General features: G+C 43.4%; 1 protein-coding gene across 5 annotated transcripts in view; it reads left to right on the forward strand.

The window, feature by feature from the left end:
* Nucleotides 1-18,700, forward strand: part of LOC106608040 (1-phosphatidylinositol 4,5-bisphosphate phosphodiesterase beta-4) — a 178,789-nt gene that overhangs the window by 149,724 nt on the left and 10,365 nt on the right. For 3 of the 5 annotated variants that reach the window (XM_082976989.1, XM_082976990.1, XM_082976991.1), the window contains 8 exons: nt 3,342-3,546; nt 7,982-8,070; nt 13,814-13,967; nt 14,124-14,176; nt 16,244-16,309; nt 17,200-17,315; nt 17,509-17,584; nt 18,505-18,680. In XM_082976989.1, coding sequence (XP_082833115.1) covers nt 3,342-3,546; nt 7,982-8,070; nt 13,814-13,967; nt 14,124-14,176; nt 16,244-16,309; nt 17,200-17,315; nt 17,509-17,584; nt 18,505-18,680 — 935 coding nt within the window. Of the gene's footprint in view, nt 1-3,341; nt 3,547-7,981; nt 8,071-13,813; nt 13,968-14,123; nt 14,177-16,243; nt 16,310-17,199; nt 17,316-17,479; nt 17,585-17,864; nt 18,063-18,504; nt 18,681-18,700 lie in introns of those variants that run through there. The other 2 variants (XR_006770320.2, XM_045720995.2) reach the window with 2 other exon arrangements.

Genomic DNA, 18,700 nt, shown 5'->3' on the forward strand with positions numbered 1-18,700 from the left:
TGGGTATGTGCTACTGTCATCACTGCTGGGTATGTGCTACTGTCATCACTGCTGGGTATGTGCTACTGTCATCACTGCTGGGTATGTGATACTGTCATCACTGCTGGGTATGTGCTACTGTCATCACTGCTGGGTATGTGCTACTGTCATCACTGCTGGGTATGTGCTACTGTCATCACTGCTGGGTATATGCTACTGTCATCACTGCTGGGTATATGCTACTGTCATCACTGCTGGGTATGTGCTACTGTCATCACTGCTGGGTATGTGCTACTGTCATCACTGCTGGGTATGTGCTACTGTCATCACTGCTGGGTATGTGCTACTGTCATCACTGCTGGGTATGTGCTACTGTCATCACTGCTGGGTATGTGCTACTGTCATCACTGCTGGGTATGTGCTACTGTCATCACTGCTGGGTATGTGCTACTATCATCACTGCTGGGTATGTGCTACTGTCATCACTGCTGGGTATATGCTACTATCATCACTGCTGGGTATGTGCTACTGTCATCACTGCTGGGTATATGCTACTGTCATCACTGCTGGGTATATGCTACTGTCATCACTGCTGGGTATATGCTACTGTCATCACTGCTGGGTATGTGCTACTGTCATCACTGCTGGGTATGTGCTACTGTCATCACTGCTGGGTATGTGCTACTGTCATCACTGCTGGGTCATCACTGCTGGGTATATGCTACTGTCATCACTGCTGGGTATGTGCTACTGTCATCACTGCTTGGTATATGCTACTGTCATCACTGCTGGGTATATGCTACTGTCATCACTGCTGGGTATGTGCTACTGTCATCACTGCTGGGTATGTGCTACTGTCATCACTGCTGGGTATGTGCTACTGTCATCACTGCTGGGTATGTGCTACTGTCATCACTGCTGGGTATGTGCTACTGTCATCACTGCTGGGTATGTGCTACTGTCATCACTGCTGGGTATGTGCTACTGTCATCACTGCTGGGTATGTGTTACTATCATCACTGCTGGGTATGTGCTACTGTCATCACTGCTGGGTATATGCTACTATCATCACTGCTGGGTATGTGCTACTGTCATCACTGCTGGGTATATGCTAATGTCATCACTGCTGGGTATATGCTACTGTCATCACTGCTGGGTATATGCTACTGTCATCACTGATGGGTATGTGCTACTGTCATCACTGCTGGGTATGTGCTACTGTCATCACTGCTGGGTATGTGCTACTGTCATCACTGCTGGGTATGTGCTACTGTCATCACTGCTGGGTATATGCTACTGTCATCACTGCTGGGTATGTGCTACTGTCATCACTGCTGGGTATATGCTAGTGTCATCAGTGCTGGGTATGTGCTACTGTCATCACTGCTGGGTATGTGCTACTGTCATCACTGCTGGGTATATGCTACTGTCATCACTGCTGGGTATGTGTTACTGTCATCACTGCTGGGTATATGCTACTGTCATCACTGCTGGGTATGTGTTACTGTCATCACTGCTGGGTATATGCTACTGTCATCACTGCTGGGTATGTGCTACTGTCATCACTGCTGGGTATGTGCTACTGTCATCACTGCTGGGTATGTGCTACTGTCATCACTGCTGGGTATGTGCTACTGTCATCACTGCTGGGTATATGCTACTGTCATCACTGCTGGGTAATCACTGCTGGGTATATGCTACTGTCATCACTGCTGGGTATGTGCTACTGTCATCACTGCTGGGTATATGCTACTGTCATCACTGCTGGGTATGTGCTACTGTCATCACTGCTGGGTATGTGCTACTGTCATCACTGCTGGGTATGTGCTACTGTCATCACTGCTGGGTATGTGCTACTGTCATCACTGCTGGGTATGTGCTACTGTCATCACTGCTGGGTATGTGCTACTGTCATCATTGCTGGGTATGTGCTACTGTCATCACTGCTGGGTATGTGCTACTGTCATCACTGCTGGGTATATGCTACTGTCATCACTGCTGGGTATGTGTTACTGTCATCACTGCTGGGTATATGCTACTGTCATCACTGCTGGGTATGTGCTACTGTCATCTCTGCTGGGTATATGCTACTGTCATCACTGCTTGGTATGTGCTACTGTCATCACTGCTGGGTATGTGCTACTGTCATCACTGCAGGGTATGTGCTACTGTCATCACTGCTGGGTATGTGTTACTATCATCACTGCTGGGTATGTGTTACTGTCATCACTGCTGGGTATGTGTTACTATCATCACTGCTGGGTATATGCTACTGTCATCACTGCTGGGTATGTGCTACTGTCATCACTGCTGGGTATATGCTACTGTCATCACTGCTGGGTATGTGCTACTGTCATCACTGCTGGGTATGTGCTACTGTCATCACTGCTGGGTATGTGCTACTGTCATCACTGCTGGGTATGTGCTACTGTCATCACTGCTGGGTATGTGCTACTGTCATCACTGCTGGGTATGTGCTACTGTCATCACTGCTGGGTATGTGCTACTGTCATCACTGCTGGGTATGTGCTACTGTCATCACTGCTGGGTATATGCTACTGTCATCACTGCTGGGTATGTGTTACTGTCATCACTGCTGGGTATGTGCTACTGTCATCACTGCTGGGTATGTGCTACTGTCATCTCTGCTGGGTATGTGCTACTGTCATCACTGCTGGGTATGTGCTACTGTCATCACTGCTGGGTATGTGCTACTGTCATCACTGCAGGGTATATGCTACTGTCATCACTGCTGGGTATGTGTTACTATCATCACTGCTGGGTATGTGTTACTGTCATCACTGCTGGGTATGTGTTACTATCATCACTGCTGGGTATATGCTACTGTCATCACTGCTGGGTATGTGTTACTATCATCACTGCTGGGTATGTGTTACTGTCATCACTGCTGGGTATGTGCTACTGTCATCACTGCTGGGTATATGCTACTGTCATCACTGCTGGGTATGTGTTACTATCATCACTGCTGGGTATGTGTTACTGTCATCACTGCTGGGTATGTGTTACTGTCATCACTGCTGGGTATGTGTTACTGTCATCACTGCTGGGTATGTGTTACTATCATCACTGCTGGGTATGTGTTACTATCATCACTGCTGGGTATGTGTTACTGTCATCACTGCTGGGTATGTGTTACTATCATCACTGCTCTGTGATAACATGTTCTACCGTACAAACGGACTCATTCTAGTGAAACAGGTATGAATCTTAACTCTCTTTCCTATTTCTCTCTCTGTCTTTCTCTCTCACCCTTCTCTCTCTATCTCTCTCTGTCTCTCCCCTCCCTCCCTCCCTCCCTCCCTCCCTCCCTCCCTCCCTCCCTCCCTCCCTCCCTCACACAGGTGATTCTGCCAGACCTGGCTGTGCTGCGTCTAGCTGTGTATGATGACAATAATAAGCTGATAGGTCAGAGGATTCTACCGTTGGAGGGTCTACAGGCAGGATACAGACACATCTCTCTACGCAACGAAGGGAACAAGCCTCTGTCTTTACCCACCATTTTCTGTAACATAGTACTTAAGACCTACGTACCTGAAGGCTTCGGAGGTGAGGAGACACACTGACACACACACACACACACACACACACACACACACACACACACACACACACACACACACACACACACACACACACACACACACTCGCTCCCTTGCAAATACACAGATGTACTTTCTCTACAGAATTGTAGGTTAGGGGCAGCAGAGGCCGTGTGTGTGTGTGTGTGTGTGTGTGTGTGTGTGTGTGTGTGTGTGTGTGTGTGTGTGTGTGTGTGTGTGTGTGTGTGTGTGTGTGTGTGTGTGTGTGTGTGTGTGTGTGTGTGTGTGTGTGTGTGTGTGTGTGTGTGTGTGTGTGTGTGTGTGAGAGAGAGAACCCCTATTGGTCTACAGATGTGTGCTACTGAACTCTATTCAACTCTATATTATTCAGTCATAAACACTTGAGTATGGAGACTAGGGTTGCAACATTTTGGGGAGTATTCAGAGGTGGAAACTTTCTGTGGGAATTAACGGGAATATATGGGAATTAACGGAAATATATGCAAATTAATATTAATTTAAATGTAATGTTTTTTGCATTGGATATATTTACCATATCATATGGAGACAGAAACATAAGTAGGCATAATTGCAAATGATTAAATCCTTCCAATATACATTTATAAAACAATTTAGTTAAGAATTTAACTTTAATTAAATGAGTTGACTCTTCACATGGGATTAGCTCACTGAACAACAAAAGAAAGGGAATATTGAATGATCCCCAAATGATCCATCGCATCTCCCAAAAACGTTTTCAACATACATCTGTAAAATGAGTGTAGAAACTAAAGCTTTGGTTGTCTTCCTCTCAGGCTTCCATGTCTTCTCCCTGGACCTCCTCAATGTCCTCCTGTTGAACATCAGACTCTGAGGCCTCATCTTCACTGTCACTTTCCAACCTTGTTGAGGATGGCTCATTGTCAGGCTCTAAAAGCCTCAGATTTTCAAACCTTGTATTGGTCAGCCTGTTGCGTGCTTTGGTGTGTGTGTTCCCAAACAAGGACCAGTTGCGCTCTGAGGCGGCTGATGTTGGTGGGATTTGGAGGATGATGGAGGCAACAGGGGAACGAGCCTCAGATCCACAAAGTCCCTTCCACCAGGTGGCTGATGAGATATGTTGGCACGACTGCCATATTGCATTTCCATCCCAAAGCCCTTGCTTGGAAGTGAACTTTGCCAGACTGCCAAGAACCTTGCCCTCATCCAGGCCAAGGTGGCGAGACACGGTAGTGATGACACCATAGGCCTTGTTGATCTCTGCACCGGTGTGTATGGGCTTCAGGCAAAAGTCTTCATGCTTTTTGATGTATTTCAGAACTGCAGTTTCCTCTGCTTGGAGCAACAGTGAAGTGGGCAGGGCAGTACGGATTTCTTCTCTTACATCTGCTAGCAGATTCTAACCATCAGACAGGATGGCATTGTCTCTATCAATCCGTGCAATGGCTACTGCTATAGGTTTCAGGAGTTTCAGGCTGCTTACCACTCTCTCCCATAATACATCATCCAGGAGGATCCTCTTGATGGGGCTGTCCATATCGGCAGACTGTGATATGGCCATTTCTTGGAGAGACTCCTTCCCCTCCAGGAGACTGTCAAACATGATGACAACACCACCCCAACGGGTGTTGCTGGGCAGCTTCAATGTGGTGCTCTTATTCTTCTCACTTTGCTTGGTGAGGTAGATTGCTGATATAACTTGATGACCCTTCACATACCTAACCATTCCTTGGCTCTCTTGAAAAGTGTATCCATTGTTTTCAGTGCCATGATGTCCTTGAGTAGCAGATTCAATGCATGAGCAGCACAGCCAATGGGTGTGATGTGAGGGTAGGACTTCCACTTTAGACCAAGCAGCCTTCATGTTTGCAGCATTGTCTGTCACCAGTGCAAATACCTTCTGTGGTCCAAGGTCATTGATGACTGCCTTCAGCTCATCTGCAATGTAGAGACCGGTGTGTCTGTTGTCCATTGTGTCTATGCTCTTGTAGAATACTGGTTGAGGGGTGGAGATCACAGATGATTGCAATACAGTCTGCTTTCTCTATGATTTGCTTGACCTTCACTTGAACTCTGTTGAACTCTGCATCCAGCAAATTAGTAGATAAAGCATGTCTGGTTGGAGGGGTGTATGCTGGGCAAAGAACGTTCAGAAATTTCTTCCAATACACATTGCCTGTCAGCATCAGAGGTGAACCAGTTTAATACACAGCTCGAGCAAGACATTCATCAGCATTTCTCTGACTACGTTCCTCCACATGGCGCTCCTGATTCCAGGAGGACCATGAGCTGTTGCTATCGATAAGGTGTCTGATTCATCATTTTCACTTTTGTCAGAGGTTGCTTGTTGTGAACGCTGAAGGAACTTTATGCACTTGGCCAGATGATTCTGCATCTTTGTTGCATTCTTCGCATATGATTTGGCACAGTATTTGCAAATGTACACAGCTTTTCCTTCTACATTAGCTGCAGTGAAATGTCTCCACATATCAGATAGTGCCCATGGCATTTTCCTCTAAAGATTAGAAAACAATTTGGGAAAAATATATATATATATATATATATATATATATATATATATATATATATATATATATACAATTCTATGTACAGATAAATAGTTAAGCAGTTAGATTAAACAACTGCTTTGTAAAATAAATGTTTTAAAATGAAACATGTATGGAAACAGGTGAATTAACACTCCTCAGTTAGCAGGCTCAAGCAAGTGAAAACCCACATGATAGCAAAAACTAACTAGTTAACTTGTAAATAGTAGCCAACAGCAAAGTGTGTTTAAATAATTTCTAACTTGTTAACAATTTCTGCAAAAAAGAATGTACGTCATTTAAAATATATTCACCTCACCCAGTATTGTAATCAAAACTTACCAGAAAGCATGTAGCCCTTGGCTCAGACAGTGTAGTAGTGTGGGCTAAAAAGCATCTCATTAGTGTGCAAGATCTTGAGAATCAGCTGTACATATGATGGAAGAATGCATGCAGAGGGTTGCAATTCCATTGAATTGGGGATAGTTTAACCAAAACATGCCACAAGACTTTTTCTGTATCCCACAAAAAAGGTTCACTGTTGTAAGCTAACTTTTTTGATGAATTTAAGCAAAATTCCCCAAATTCCAGGGCTTAACCTCCCATGGAAACATTTCGGAAATATTCTGGAAATGCATCGTAAAGTTTCCGACCCTTTGCAACCCTAATGGAGACCTTATTAGTCTATACTGAGTGTGTGTGTGCGTGTGTGTGTGAAGAGCTGGGAACATGTGCTTGCGTTGTCCCTTTCTCAGCTGGTCTTTTGTCTTTCTCTTTCATACTACACACACACTCTCACACACACACGGTCCAATTTATATCTCCATTCAATTTATTCATAGTAGATACTGAAGTGGATGCAGAAGGCTCTGGGGAGAGGGAAGGAGATGAGAGGGAGGACAGAAGAGGAGAGAAGAGAAGGAGGTGAATAGAGGAGAATTTGAAGAGAGGAGAGGTAGAGGAGAGAAGAAGAAAGAGGGAGATTAATTATTATATTTATTACTTTTTGTGGGTGCTTATATTTGTCCTATTTCACACATGAACACGTGTGTATTAATACGCATGTATGAGTTGGAAATGTGTTTATATCCCACTCTCCGTGGGACACCCTCGAGGGAGTGGGTCACGGCCAGGTTCCGAAGAGGATAAGGAGAGAGAGTTAACAAACTGTCCCACCTTCCTTCCGTCCCTGCGTTCCGGGTGTGCTGCCCTACAGTGTATTCTACATCAGAAGTAATGACACAGAGCAAATGAGGATGGTAGCAGAGCTAGTGTAATAGCCACTTATAGAGAGACACAGGCATGGACATACACGACATATTTGACTAGTCCTTTTGCCAAGCCAAGGCAATCATTATGATGATAACCCATAAGCAGTGTTGAAAGGATGTGTGAATGTTTCAAATCCAAATAATGAGGCTTTCATATTATCTACTCAAATATATACAGATGTAGGATTTTAATTTGATCACCCTGTTGTAGAACGTGTAGTGTATATGAGGTTTAAAGTATTTTGAAGTTTGTAATTTCCACTCTGAAATTTCAGACTTGATTTTCCCTTACAAAAGAATGATCAACTCATATAAAAATGTCCATGAATTATAATCTAGATAATAATTCTTATTTCCTGTTGCTCCAGGATTATTTTCCTACTGTGAGAAACTGGCTTAAATTAAGATCCTACATATGTAACTGCTTAATTTCATTCAATAGAATGTTGCTACTGCAGTAGAACGTTGTCATCTTTGCTTGTCTTTGTGTATAATGAATGTGTTTAGACTTTAAATAACGATGGAACCTCAAGTACATCAAATATGACAATACATTACATTGAAGTTCCAACACTCCATTCCAGTCCAGTTCAGTGTATTGATTAATCTCCTGTCTTCTCTCTAGCCATCGTGGATGCTCTGTCAGACCCAAAAAAGTTCCTGTCCATAGCAGAGAAAAGAGCGGACCAGATGAGAGCTCTGGGGATTGAAACGGTACATTTAACATACTATATATGTAACATAGTGTATGTGCTGTAGCCAACTGTTCTATTGTACGTTGGAGTTGGCTCCAGCATACACACTACCGGTCAGAAGTTTTACAACACCTACTCATTCAAGGGTTTTTCTTTATTTTTACTATTTTCTACATTTTAGAATAATAGTGAAGACATCAAAACTATGAAATAACACATGGAATCATGTAGTAATCGTGTAGTGTTAAACAAATTTAAATATATTTTGTATTTGAGATTCTTCAAAGTAGCCACCTTTCATGACAACTTTGCACACTCTTGGCATTCTCTCAACCAACTTCACCTGAAATGGTTTTCCAACAGTCTTGAAGGAGTTCCCACATATGCTCAGCACTTGTTGGCTGCTTTTCCTTCACTCTGCGGTCCGACTCATCACAAACCATCTCAATTTGGTTGAGTTCAGGGGATTGTGGAGGCCAGGTCATCTGATGCAGCACTCCATCACTCTCCTTCTTGGTAAAATAGCCCTTACACAGCCTGGAGGTGTCATTGTCCTGTTGAAAAACAAATGATAGTCCCACTAAGCGCAAACCAGATGGGTTGGCGTATCGCTGCAGAATGCTGTGGTTGCCATGCTGGTTAAGTGTGCCTTGAATTTTAAATAAATAACAGACAGTGTCAACAGCAAAGCACCCTTACACCATAACACCTCCTCCTCCATGCTTTACGGTGGGAAATACACATGAGGAGATTATCCGTTCCACCACACCGCGTCTCACAAAGAAACGGCAGTTGGAACCAAAAATCTCCAATATGGACTCATCAGACCAAAGGACAAATTTCCACCTGTCTTATGTCCATTGCTCATGTTTCTTGGCCCAAGCAAGTCTCTTCTTATTATTGGTGTCCTTTAGTAGAGGTTTCTTTGCAGCAATTAGACCATGAAGGCCTGTTTCACACAGCCTCTTCTGAACAGTTGATGTTGACATGTCTGTAACTTGAACTCTGTGAAGCATTTATTTGGGCTGCAATGTCTGAGGCTGGTAACTCCAATGAACTTATCCTCTGCAGCAGAGGTAACTCTGGGTCTTCCTTTCCTGTGGCGGTTCTCATGAGAGCCAGTTTCATCATAGTGCTTTTCGCGACTGCACTTGAATAAACTTTAAAAGTTCTTGAAATGTTCCATATTGACTGACCTTCATGTCTTAAAGTAATGATGGACTGTCATTTCTCTTTTCTTATTTGAGCTGTTCTTGCCATAATATGGCCTTGGTCTTTTACCAAATAGGGCTATCTTCTGTATACCACCCCTACCTTGTCACAACACAACTGATTGGCTCAAACACATTAACACCTCTTAGGGCTAGGGGGCAGTATTTACACTGCCGGATAAAAAACTTACCCGATTTAATCTGGTTACTACTCCTACCCAGTAACTAGAATATGCATATACTTACTAGATATGGATAGAAAACACCCTAAAGTTTCTAAAACTGTTTGAATGGTGTCTGTGAGTATAACAGAACTCATATGGCAGGCAAAAACCTGAGAGATTCCTTTACAGGAAGTGGCCTGTCTGACCATTTATTGGCTTTCTTTGACATCTCTTTCGAAAACAAAGGATCTCTGCGGTAACGTGACACTTCCCACGGCTCCCATAGGCTCTCAGAGCCCGGGAAAAAGCTGAATGTCGTCATTCCAGCCCCAGGCTGAAACACATTATCGCCTTTTTCAAGTGGCCGATCAAGGGACAGTGGGCTTAGGCGCGTGCACTGGTCGCCCCCGTCTTTCTTTTTTTTCCTCTGTTTACCTAATTGCAGATTCCCGGTCGGAATATTATCCCTTTTTTACGAGATAAATTGCATAAAAATTGATTTTAAACAGCGGTTGACATGCTTCGAAGTACGGTAATGGAATATTAAGATTTTTTTTGTCACGAAATGCGCCATGCTCGAAACCCTGATTTACCATTTCGGATAGTGTCTGGAACGCACGAACAAAACGCCGCTATTTGGATATAACGATGGTGTCAGATGTTGCTAGGAGTGGTGGTAGGAGTCAGGCGCAGAGAGCAGAGGTAAGGAACTTTGTGTTTATTTAAATAAAAAAAAACAACACGATCGACGCCAACACAAACGGCGTGGAAAAAATGCAACGTGCCCAGAACAGGTGCACAGCATGCATAAAATATAACAGCAGTAGATCGCCAGCACATCCTAATACAAAAACACAACCTGACGCTAAATAATCCCGCACAAAACTGGGCGGGCTAACCAGGCTTAAATAACCAAAATCAAAAGACAAATGAGGAACAGGTGCAAACAATAAGACATACCAAACGAAAAGGAAAAAGGCATCAGCGGCGGCTAGTAGGTCGGTGACGACGACCGCCGAGCGCCGCCCAAGCAGGCAGGGGAGCCACCTTCGGTGGGATTCGTGACAGATGGATTATTTGGGACCAAACCAACATTTGTTATTGAAGTAGAAGTCCTGGAAGTGCATTCTGACGAAGAACATCAAAGGTAATCAAACTTTTGTAATAGTAAATCTGACTTTGGTCAGGGCTAAACTTGGTGGGTGTCTAAATAGCTAGCCCGTGATGGCTGGGCTATGTACTTAGAATATTGCAAACTGTGCTTTCACCAAAAAGCTATTTTAAAATCGGACATATCGAGTGCATAGAGGAGTTCTGTATCTATAATTCTTAAAATAATTGTTATGCTTTTTGTGAACGTTTATCGTGAGTAATTTAGTAAATTATTAGTAAATTCCCCGGAAGTTTGCGGGGGGTATGCTAGTTCTGAACGTCACATGCTAATGTGAAAAGCTGTTTTTTGATGTAAATATGAACTTGATTGAACAAAACATGCATGTATTGTATAACATAATGTCCTAGGGTTGTCATCTGATGAAGATCATCAAAGGTTAGTGCTGCATTTAGCTGTGGTTTGGGTTTATGTGACATTATATGCTTGCTTGAAAAATGGGTGTCTGATTATTTCTGGCTGGGTACTCTGCTGACATAATCTAATGTTTTGCTTTCGTTGTAAAGCCTTTTTGAAATCGGACAGTGTGGTTAGATTAACGAGAGTCTTGTCTTTAAATAGCTGTAAAATAGTCATATGTTTGAGAAATTGAAGTAATAGCATTTCTGAGGTATTTGAAAATCGCGCCACAGGATTCAACTGGCTGTTACGTAGGTGGGACGATTTGGTGCCACCTAGCCCAGAGAGGTTAAGAAGGAAAGAAATTCCACAAATTAACTTTTAAGAAGGCACACCTGTTCATTGAAATGCATTCCAGGTGATTACCTCATGAAGCTGGTTGAGAGAATGCCAAGAGTGTGCAAAGCTGTTATCAAGGCAAAGGGTGGCTACTTTGAAGAATCTAAAATATGAAATATATTTTGATTTGTTTTACACTTTTTTTGGTTACTACATGATTCCATATGTGTTATTTCATAGTTTTTATGTCTTCACTATTATTCTACAATGTAGAAAATAGTCAAAATCAAGAAAAACCCTTGAATGAGTAGGTATTCTAAAACTTTTGACCGGTAGTGTATACAGTACTCAGTTTATTAGGTAGGAAAATGATTTGCTTCTACAGACAGTGAGTCACGTGGCCATGGCTTGCTATATGAAGCAGGCAGACAGGCATTGAGGCATTCAGTTACTGTTTGATTGAATGTTAGAATGGTCAAAACAAGTGACCTAAGTGACTTTGAGCGTGGTATGATCATTGGTGCCAGGTGCGCTGGATCCAGTATCTCAGAACCAGCCGACCTGCTGGGCTTTTCAACATCCAGTCAGCGGCGGTCCTGTGGGCAAAAATAGCTTGTTGATGAGGTCGAAGGAAAATGGCAAGAATCGTGCTAGCTAACAAACAGGCAAATAACGGCGCTGTACAACAGTGGTGTGCAGAACAGCATCTCGGAACACACAACTCATCGGTCCTTGTCACAGATGGGCTATTGCAGCAGACGACCACACCGGGTTCCTCTCCTATCAGCTAAAAACAAGAAGAAACGGTTCCAGTGGGCACGCCATCACCAACACTGGAGAGTTGAGGACTGGGAAAACACTGCCTGGTCCGATGAATCCTGGCTCCTGTTGTGTCATGCTGATGGCAGAGTCAGGATTTGGTGTTAGCAGCAGGAGTCCATGGCCCCATCCTGCTTGGTGTCAACGGTACAGTCTAGTGGTGGTGGTGTAATAGTGGTGGTGGTGTAATGGTGTGGGGAATGCTTTCCTGGCACACGTTAGGTCCCTTGATACCAAGCAACGATTGAACGCCACAGCTTATCTGAACATTGTTGCTGACCAGGGGCATACCTTCATGGCTACTGGGGGGCAGTGGTGGAAAAAGTCCCCAATTGTCATACTTGACTAAAAAATTACTCAGGTAAAAATGGAAGTCACCCAGTAAAATACTAATTTAGTAAAAGTCTAAAAGTATTTGGTTTTAAATATACTTAAGTATCAAAACTAAAAGTACAAATAATAAAAAATTACTTTTTCAAGCAAACCAGACTGCACACTTTTCTTGTTTTTTATGTTTACGGATAGCCAAGGGCACACTCCAACACTCAGACATAGTTTACAAACAAAACATTTGTGTTTAGTGAGTCTGCCAGATCAGAGGCAGTAGGGATGACCAGGGATGTTCTCTTGATAAGTGTGTGAATTTAACAATTTTTTGTCCTGCTAAGTATTCAAAATGCAACAACTACTTTTGGGTGTCAGAGAAAAAAATGTATGGAGTAAAAAGTACATTATTTTCTTTAGGAATGTAGTAAAGTAAAAGTTGTCAAAAATGTAAATAGTAAAGTAAAATACAGATACCCCAAAAAACAACTAAAGTAGTACTTTAAACTATTTATACTTAAGTACTTTACACCACTGCTGGGGGGTCCGACCCTGTACTAGATGGGTGTACCTAATAAACTGGAAACTGAGTGTATATCAAATCAATCAAATAAAATGTTATTTGTCACATTCGCCGAATACAGCAGGTGTAGACTTTACTGTGAAATGCTTACTTACGAGCCCATTCCCAACAATGTAGACTTAAACCTTTATTTTTTGAATAATGTTCAATAATAAAAGGAAATAGTAACACAATAAAATAACAATAACGAGGCAATATACAAAGAGTACCGGGACTGAGTCAATGTGCAGGGGTATGAGGAAATTGAGGTAATATGTCCATGTAGGTAGAGGTAAAGGTGACTAGGCAATCAGGGTAGATAATAAACAGAGTAGCAGCAGCGTATTTCAAGAGTGTGTGTGTGTGAGTGTGTTTGTGGGTGTGAGTGTATGTAGTGTGTGTGTGGTTGTGTTGTTCTCATCACAGTATAGGATAAGGTTGAAGATGAGTTGCTTTGGCTACTGGTTTAGTAGTCTTAGTAGCTATCTACACTCTTCGAAAAAAGGGTTCCAAAAGGGTTCTTCGGCTGTCCCCTTTTTGGTTCTAGGTAGAACCATTTTGGGTTCTTCAGAGTTCTCCTATGGTGACAGCTTAAGAACTGTTTTATGTTCTAGATAGCACATGTTTTGTCCCTGGGTAATAAAATGTGCTTTGGGATGGGTAGGAGAAAATACAAAATATCACTATCCTTCCATCTATATGCAAATGCAGTATTGATTGAAAAGTGCGTGAGAAAGATTTCTGTCCATAGACCTGAAACGCCCTCCTGTCTCCCTCTCTCTCTTTCTCTGTCTCTCTCTTTCTCTTTTCTCTCCTCCTCTCCCTCTCTCCAGAGCGACATAGCAGATGTGCCAAACGAGAGTTCGAAGAACGACAAGAAAGGGAAGGTAAACGCCAACGTGAAGACCAACTTGACGCCACAGACCAGCTCAGACCCGGCTCAGTCTTCTACTTCTGCCCAGAACAACACCACTGAGACCAAGAAGGGTACGACACACACACACACATACACACACACACACACACACACACACACACAAACACACACAGACCAGCTCGGAGCTGGTCTAGACCTCTACAGTACATCACACACCTCACTCACATTGACACAATTGAGCTGTTTTTCCATTTCTGTCTTTGTAGATATAAATGCACTGGTGCCTCATGTGAATATTGATGACTTGAAACAGATGAAGGTGAGGCATAGGTTACCTTTACCCTGCTTGTTACTACTGGCCCCTAATATCTGACCCCTACAACCTATATCCTGCTGATACTACTGACCCCTAATATCTGACCCCTACCATCTATATCCTGCTGATACTGCTGACCCCTGATATCTGACCCCTACCATCTATATCCTGCTGATACTACTGACCCCTGATATCTGACCCCTGATATCTGACCCCTACCACCTATATCCTGCTGATACTACTGACCCCTAATATCTGACCCCTACCATCTATATCCTGCAGATACTGCTGACCCCTGATATCTGACCCCTAACCATCTATATCCTGCTGATACTACTGACCCCTGATATCTGACCCCTGATATCTGACCCCTACCACCTATATCCTGCTGATACTCCTGACCCCTGATATCTGACCCCTACCATCTATATCCTGCTGATACTACTGACCCCTGATATCTGACCCCTACCACCTATATCCTGCTGATACTACTGACCCCTGATATCTGACCCCTGATATCTGACCCCTACCACCTATATCCTGCTGATACTCCTGACCCCTGATATCTGACCCCTACCACCTATATCCTGCTGATACTCCTGACCCCTGATATCTGACCCCTACCATCTATATCCTGCTGATACTGCTGACCCCTGATATCTGACCCCTACCACCTATATCCTGCTGATACTACTGACCACTGATATCTGACCCCTGATATCTGACCCCTACCACCTATATCCTGCTGATACTGCTGACCCCTACCACCTATATACTGCTGACCCCTGATATCTGACCCCTGATATCTGACCCCTAACACCTATATCCTGCTGATACTACTGACCCCTACAATCTGATCCCTACCATCTATATACTGCTGACCCCTGATATCTGACCCCTACCATCTATATACTGCTGACCCCTGATATCTGACCCCTACCATCTATATCCTGCTGATACTGCTGACCCCTAATATCTGACCCCTACCACCTATATCCTGCTGATACTGCTGACCCCTGATATCTGACCCCTACCACCTATATCCTGCTGATACTCCTGACCCCTGATATCTGACCCCTACCATCTATATCCTGCTGATACTGCTGACCCCTGATATCTGACCCCTACCACCTATATCCTGCTGATACTACTGACCACTGATATCTGACCCCTGATATCTGACCCCTACCACCTATATCCTGCTGATACTGCTGACCCCTACCACCTATATACTGCTGACCCCTGATATCTGACCCCTGATATCTGACCCCTAACACCTATATCCTGCTGATACTACTGACCCCTACAATCTGATCCCTACCATCTATATACTGCTGACCCCTGATATCTGACCCCTACCATCTATATACTGCTGACCCCTGATATCTGACCCCTACCATCTATATCCTGCTGATACTGCTGACCCCTAATATCTGACCCCTACCACCTATATCCTGCTGATACTGCTGACCCCTGATATCTGACCCCTACCATCTATATCCTGCTGATAATACTGACCCCTGATATCTGACCCCTACCACCTATATCCTGCTGGTACTACTGACCCCTGATATCTGACCCCTACCACCTATATCCTGCTGATACTACTGACCCCTAATATCTGACCCCTACCACCTATATCCTGCTGATACTACTGACCCCTGATATCTGACCCCTACCATCTATATCCTGCTGATACTACTGACCCCTGATATCTGACCCCTACCACCTATATCCTGCTGACCCCGCTGACCCTGTATCTGACCCCTACCATCTAGTTTACTCCTAACCAGAACCTTAACAGTTTCCTAGTTCCCTTCCCTACTATAACTTTATTATCTGGTAAATGTATTCACCAACATCATACAAAATGATCATGTTTTTATATCATTTGTTTATTTATCAGTATGAATAATATTTAACATCAGTCAGATGTTTCCTGTAGAACAAACAGAGGGTTGGTGCAGCACTGAAATTCCTCAAACAGGCGTTGTCTAGGGTCTTTGAGCTTGCTGTCCTTTGATTAGTGAATTAAATCTGTTTTCAGTAATCTGTCTTTCCTCTCGCCAGACGTACCTTAAACTGATTAAAAAGCAGCAGAAAGAGCTGAACTTTTTAAAGAAGAAGCACGCAAAGGTAGGTTGATGTTTTAGACTGCTCGTACAGGTCCCAGAGCTAACACAGTACAGATCATTCATCCTGATGTCCACACACTGATCGCGATAAAGAGATGGAGAAGACAAAAGAGGGATAGAGGTCTCTCCTTTCATCATTCAGTGTTGTCTGACCCCCGCCCACACACACAAACACACACACCCACTCTTGAGTGCATCCTGTAACCTAAGGTGTTTGTCTTTGATCTCACCAGAGAGTGGACAGACAGAAATTAGACTTGCTAAGATGACCCCCCCCCCCCCCCCCACACACACACACACACACATGCATACACGCAAGCACACACACACACACAGTAGCTAGACTTCAGTCACTAACACCATGTCCTTATGAAATGCCTTCTTACGTAACAACCTGTTTGTATACTAAAGAGGATCTCTTGTAGGGTTGACCATTGTAACCTCCTGCACTCTTTTCCTGTTGCATAACAGTTATGACAGTCAGACTGATGTTTTTGAACAGATGTGCCCACTAGCCAGGGGTTTAACCATTTCCACTAATGTTTTGTTAGTGTAAGTTCTCAGCCATATGGTCTGGCTGTAATGGTAAATGACTTGTTTAAGAAAGGTTGAACCAAGCTATCTTGGGGTGGCAGCGTAGCCTAGTGGTTAGAGCGTTGGACTTGTAACCGAATCCCCGAGCTGACAAGGTCGACAAATCTGTCGTTCTGCCCCTGAACAAGGCAGTTAACCCACTGTTCCTAGGCCGTCATTGAAAATAAGAATTTGTTCTTAACTGACTTGCCTAGTTAAATAAAGGTAAAATAAAATACATCTTAAGCTGTCTCTATCTCTGCAATAGTATCTCACTGTGACCTGATATCCTTAGTAACATGTTGTGTTCTGTTTCAGGACCGCACCATCATGCAGAAGTGCCACTGCACCCAGGTGGACAAGATGATTTCTCAGCACGACAAGGAGAAGCTGACACAGGACAAACTGCTGGAGAAAGCCATCAAGAAACGAGGGTAAATATCAGGACATGTAGATCAATCATTCAAGCAATTAGTCAATCAATCAATTATGACATGTTGAAATAAACATTGAACATAAACATGTATTATCGTATACCTGGCATCTGGACACAGCCATTGGGTGTATAAAATGAATGTTCGTTCCTCTCTCCACCTAGCTAAGAAATACCCTTCTGTCGCCCCACAGAGAAAACAACTGCGTGGAGCTGAAGAAGGAGACTGAGAGTAAAGTGGAGAAACTGAACACTGACCACAAAGCTAAGGTAACCTTCAGTTCACAGTCACCTCCCCTCTGTCATCAGAAAGATTGTCTTTGTCGAACTGAATTCTAAGAGTAAAAACGGGGACTCCTGCACCTGCAGTGATTAGTTGAATAACATTACAGCAGCTCAGCACATTAAGGAGTGGTCAGTAATATAGTGTTTTGTGTTTAAGTGTATAGTGTGTATGATGTGCCCTTCAGGTGAAGAACAACAAATCACAGCACACTAAGGAGTGGTCAGAGATAATATAATGTAATATTGTGTATCCTGTGCCCTTCAGGTGAAGGACATTACAGCCCAGCACACTAAGGAGTGGTCAGAGATAATATAATGTAATATTGTGTATCCTGTGCCCTTCAGGTGAAGGACATTACAGCCCAGCACACTAAGGAGTGGTCAGAGATAATATAATGTAATATTGTGTATCCTGTGCCCTTCAGGTGAAGGACATTACAGCCCAGCACACTAAGGAGTGGTCAGAGATAATATAATGTAATATTGTGTATCCTGTGCCCTTCAGGTGAAGGACATTACAGCCCAGCACACTAAGGAGTGGTCAGAGATAATATAATGTAATATTGTGTATCCTGTGCCCTTCAGGTGAAGGACATTACAGCCCAGCACACTAAGGAGTGGTCAGAGATAATATAATGTAATATTGTGTATCCTGTGCCCTTCAGGTGAAGGACATTACAGCCCAGCACACTAAGGAGTGGTCAGAGATAATATAATGTAATATTGTGTATCCTGTGCCCTTCAGGTGAAGGACATTACAGCCCAGCACACTAAGGAGTGGTCAGAGATAATATAATGTAATATTGTGTATCCTGTGCCCTTCAGGTGAAGGACATTACAGCCCAGCACACTAAGGAGTGGTCAGAGATAATATAATGTAATATTGTGTATCCTGTGCCCTTCAGGTGAAGGACATTACAGCCCAGCACACTAAGGAGTGGTCAGAGATGATCAACTCCCACAGCAGTGTAGAGCAGGATATGAAGGACATCCACGTGGTCCAGCAGTGTGAACAGCTCAAGAAACTACTGAGTGGAGTCCAGGAACAACAGACTTTATCGCTCAAACTGATTCACGAACGGTGAGAGAGAGAGATGCACA

Source organism: Salmo salar, chromosome 06 (genome assembly GCF_965601325.2).
Source record: "Salmo salar chromosome 06, fSalSal1, whole genome shotgun sequence".
Taxonomy (NCBI): domain Eukaryota; kingdom Metazoa; phylum Chordata; class Actinopteri; order Salmoniformes; family Salmonidae; genus Salmo; species Salmo salar.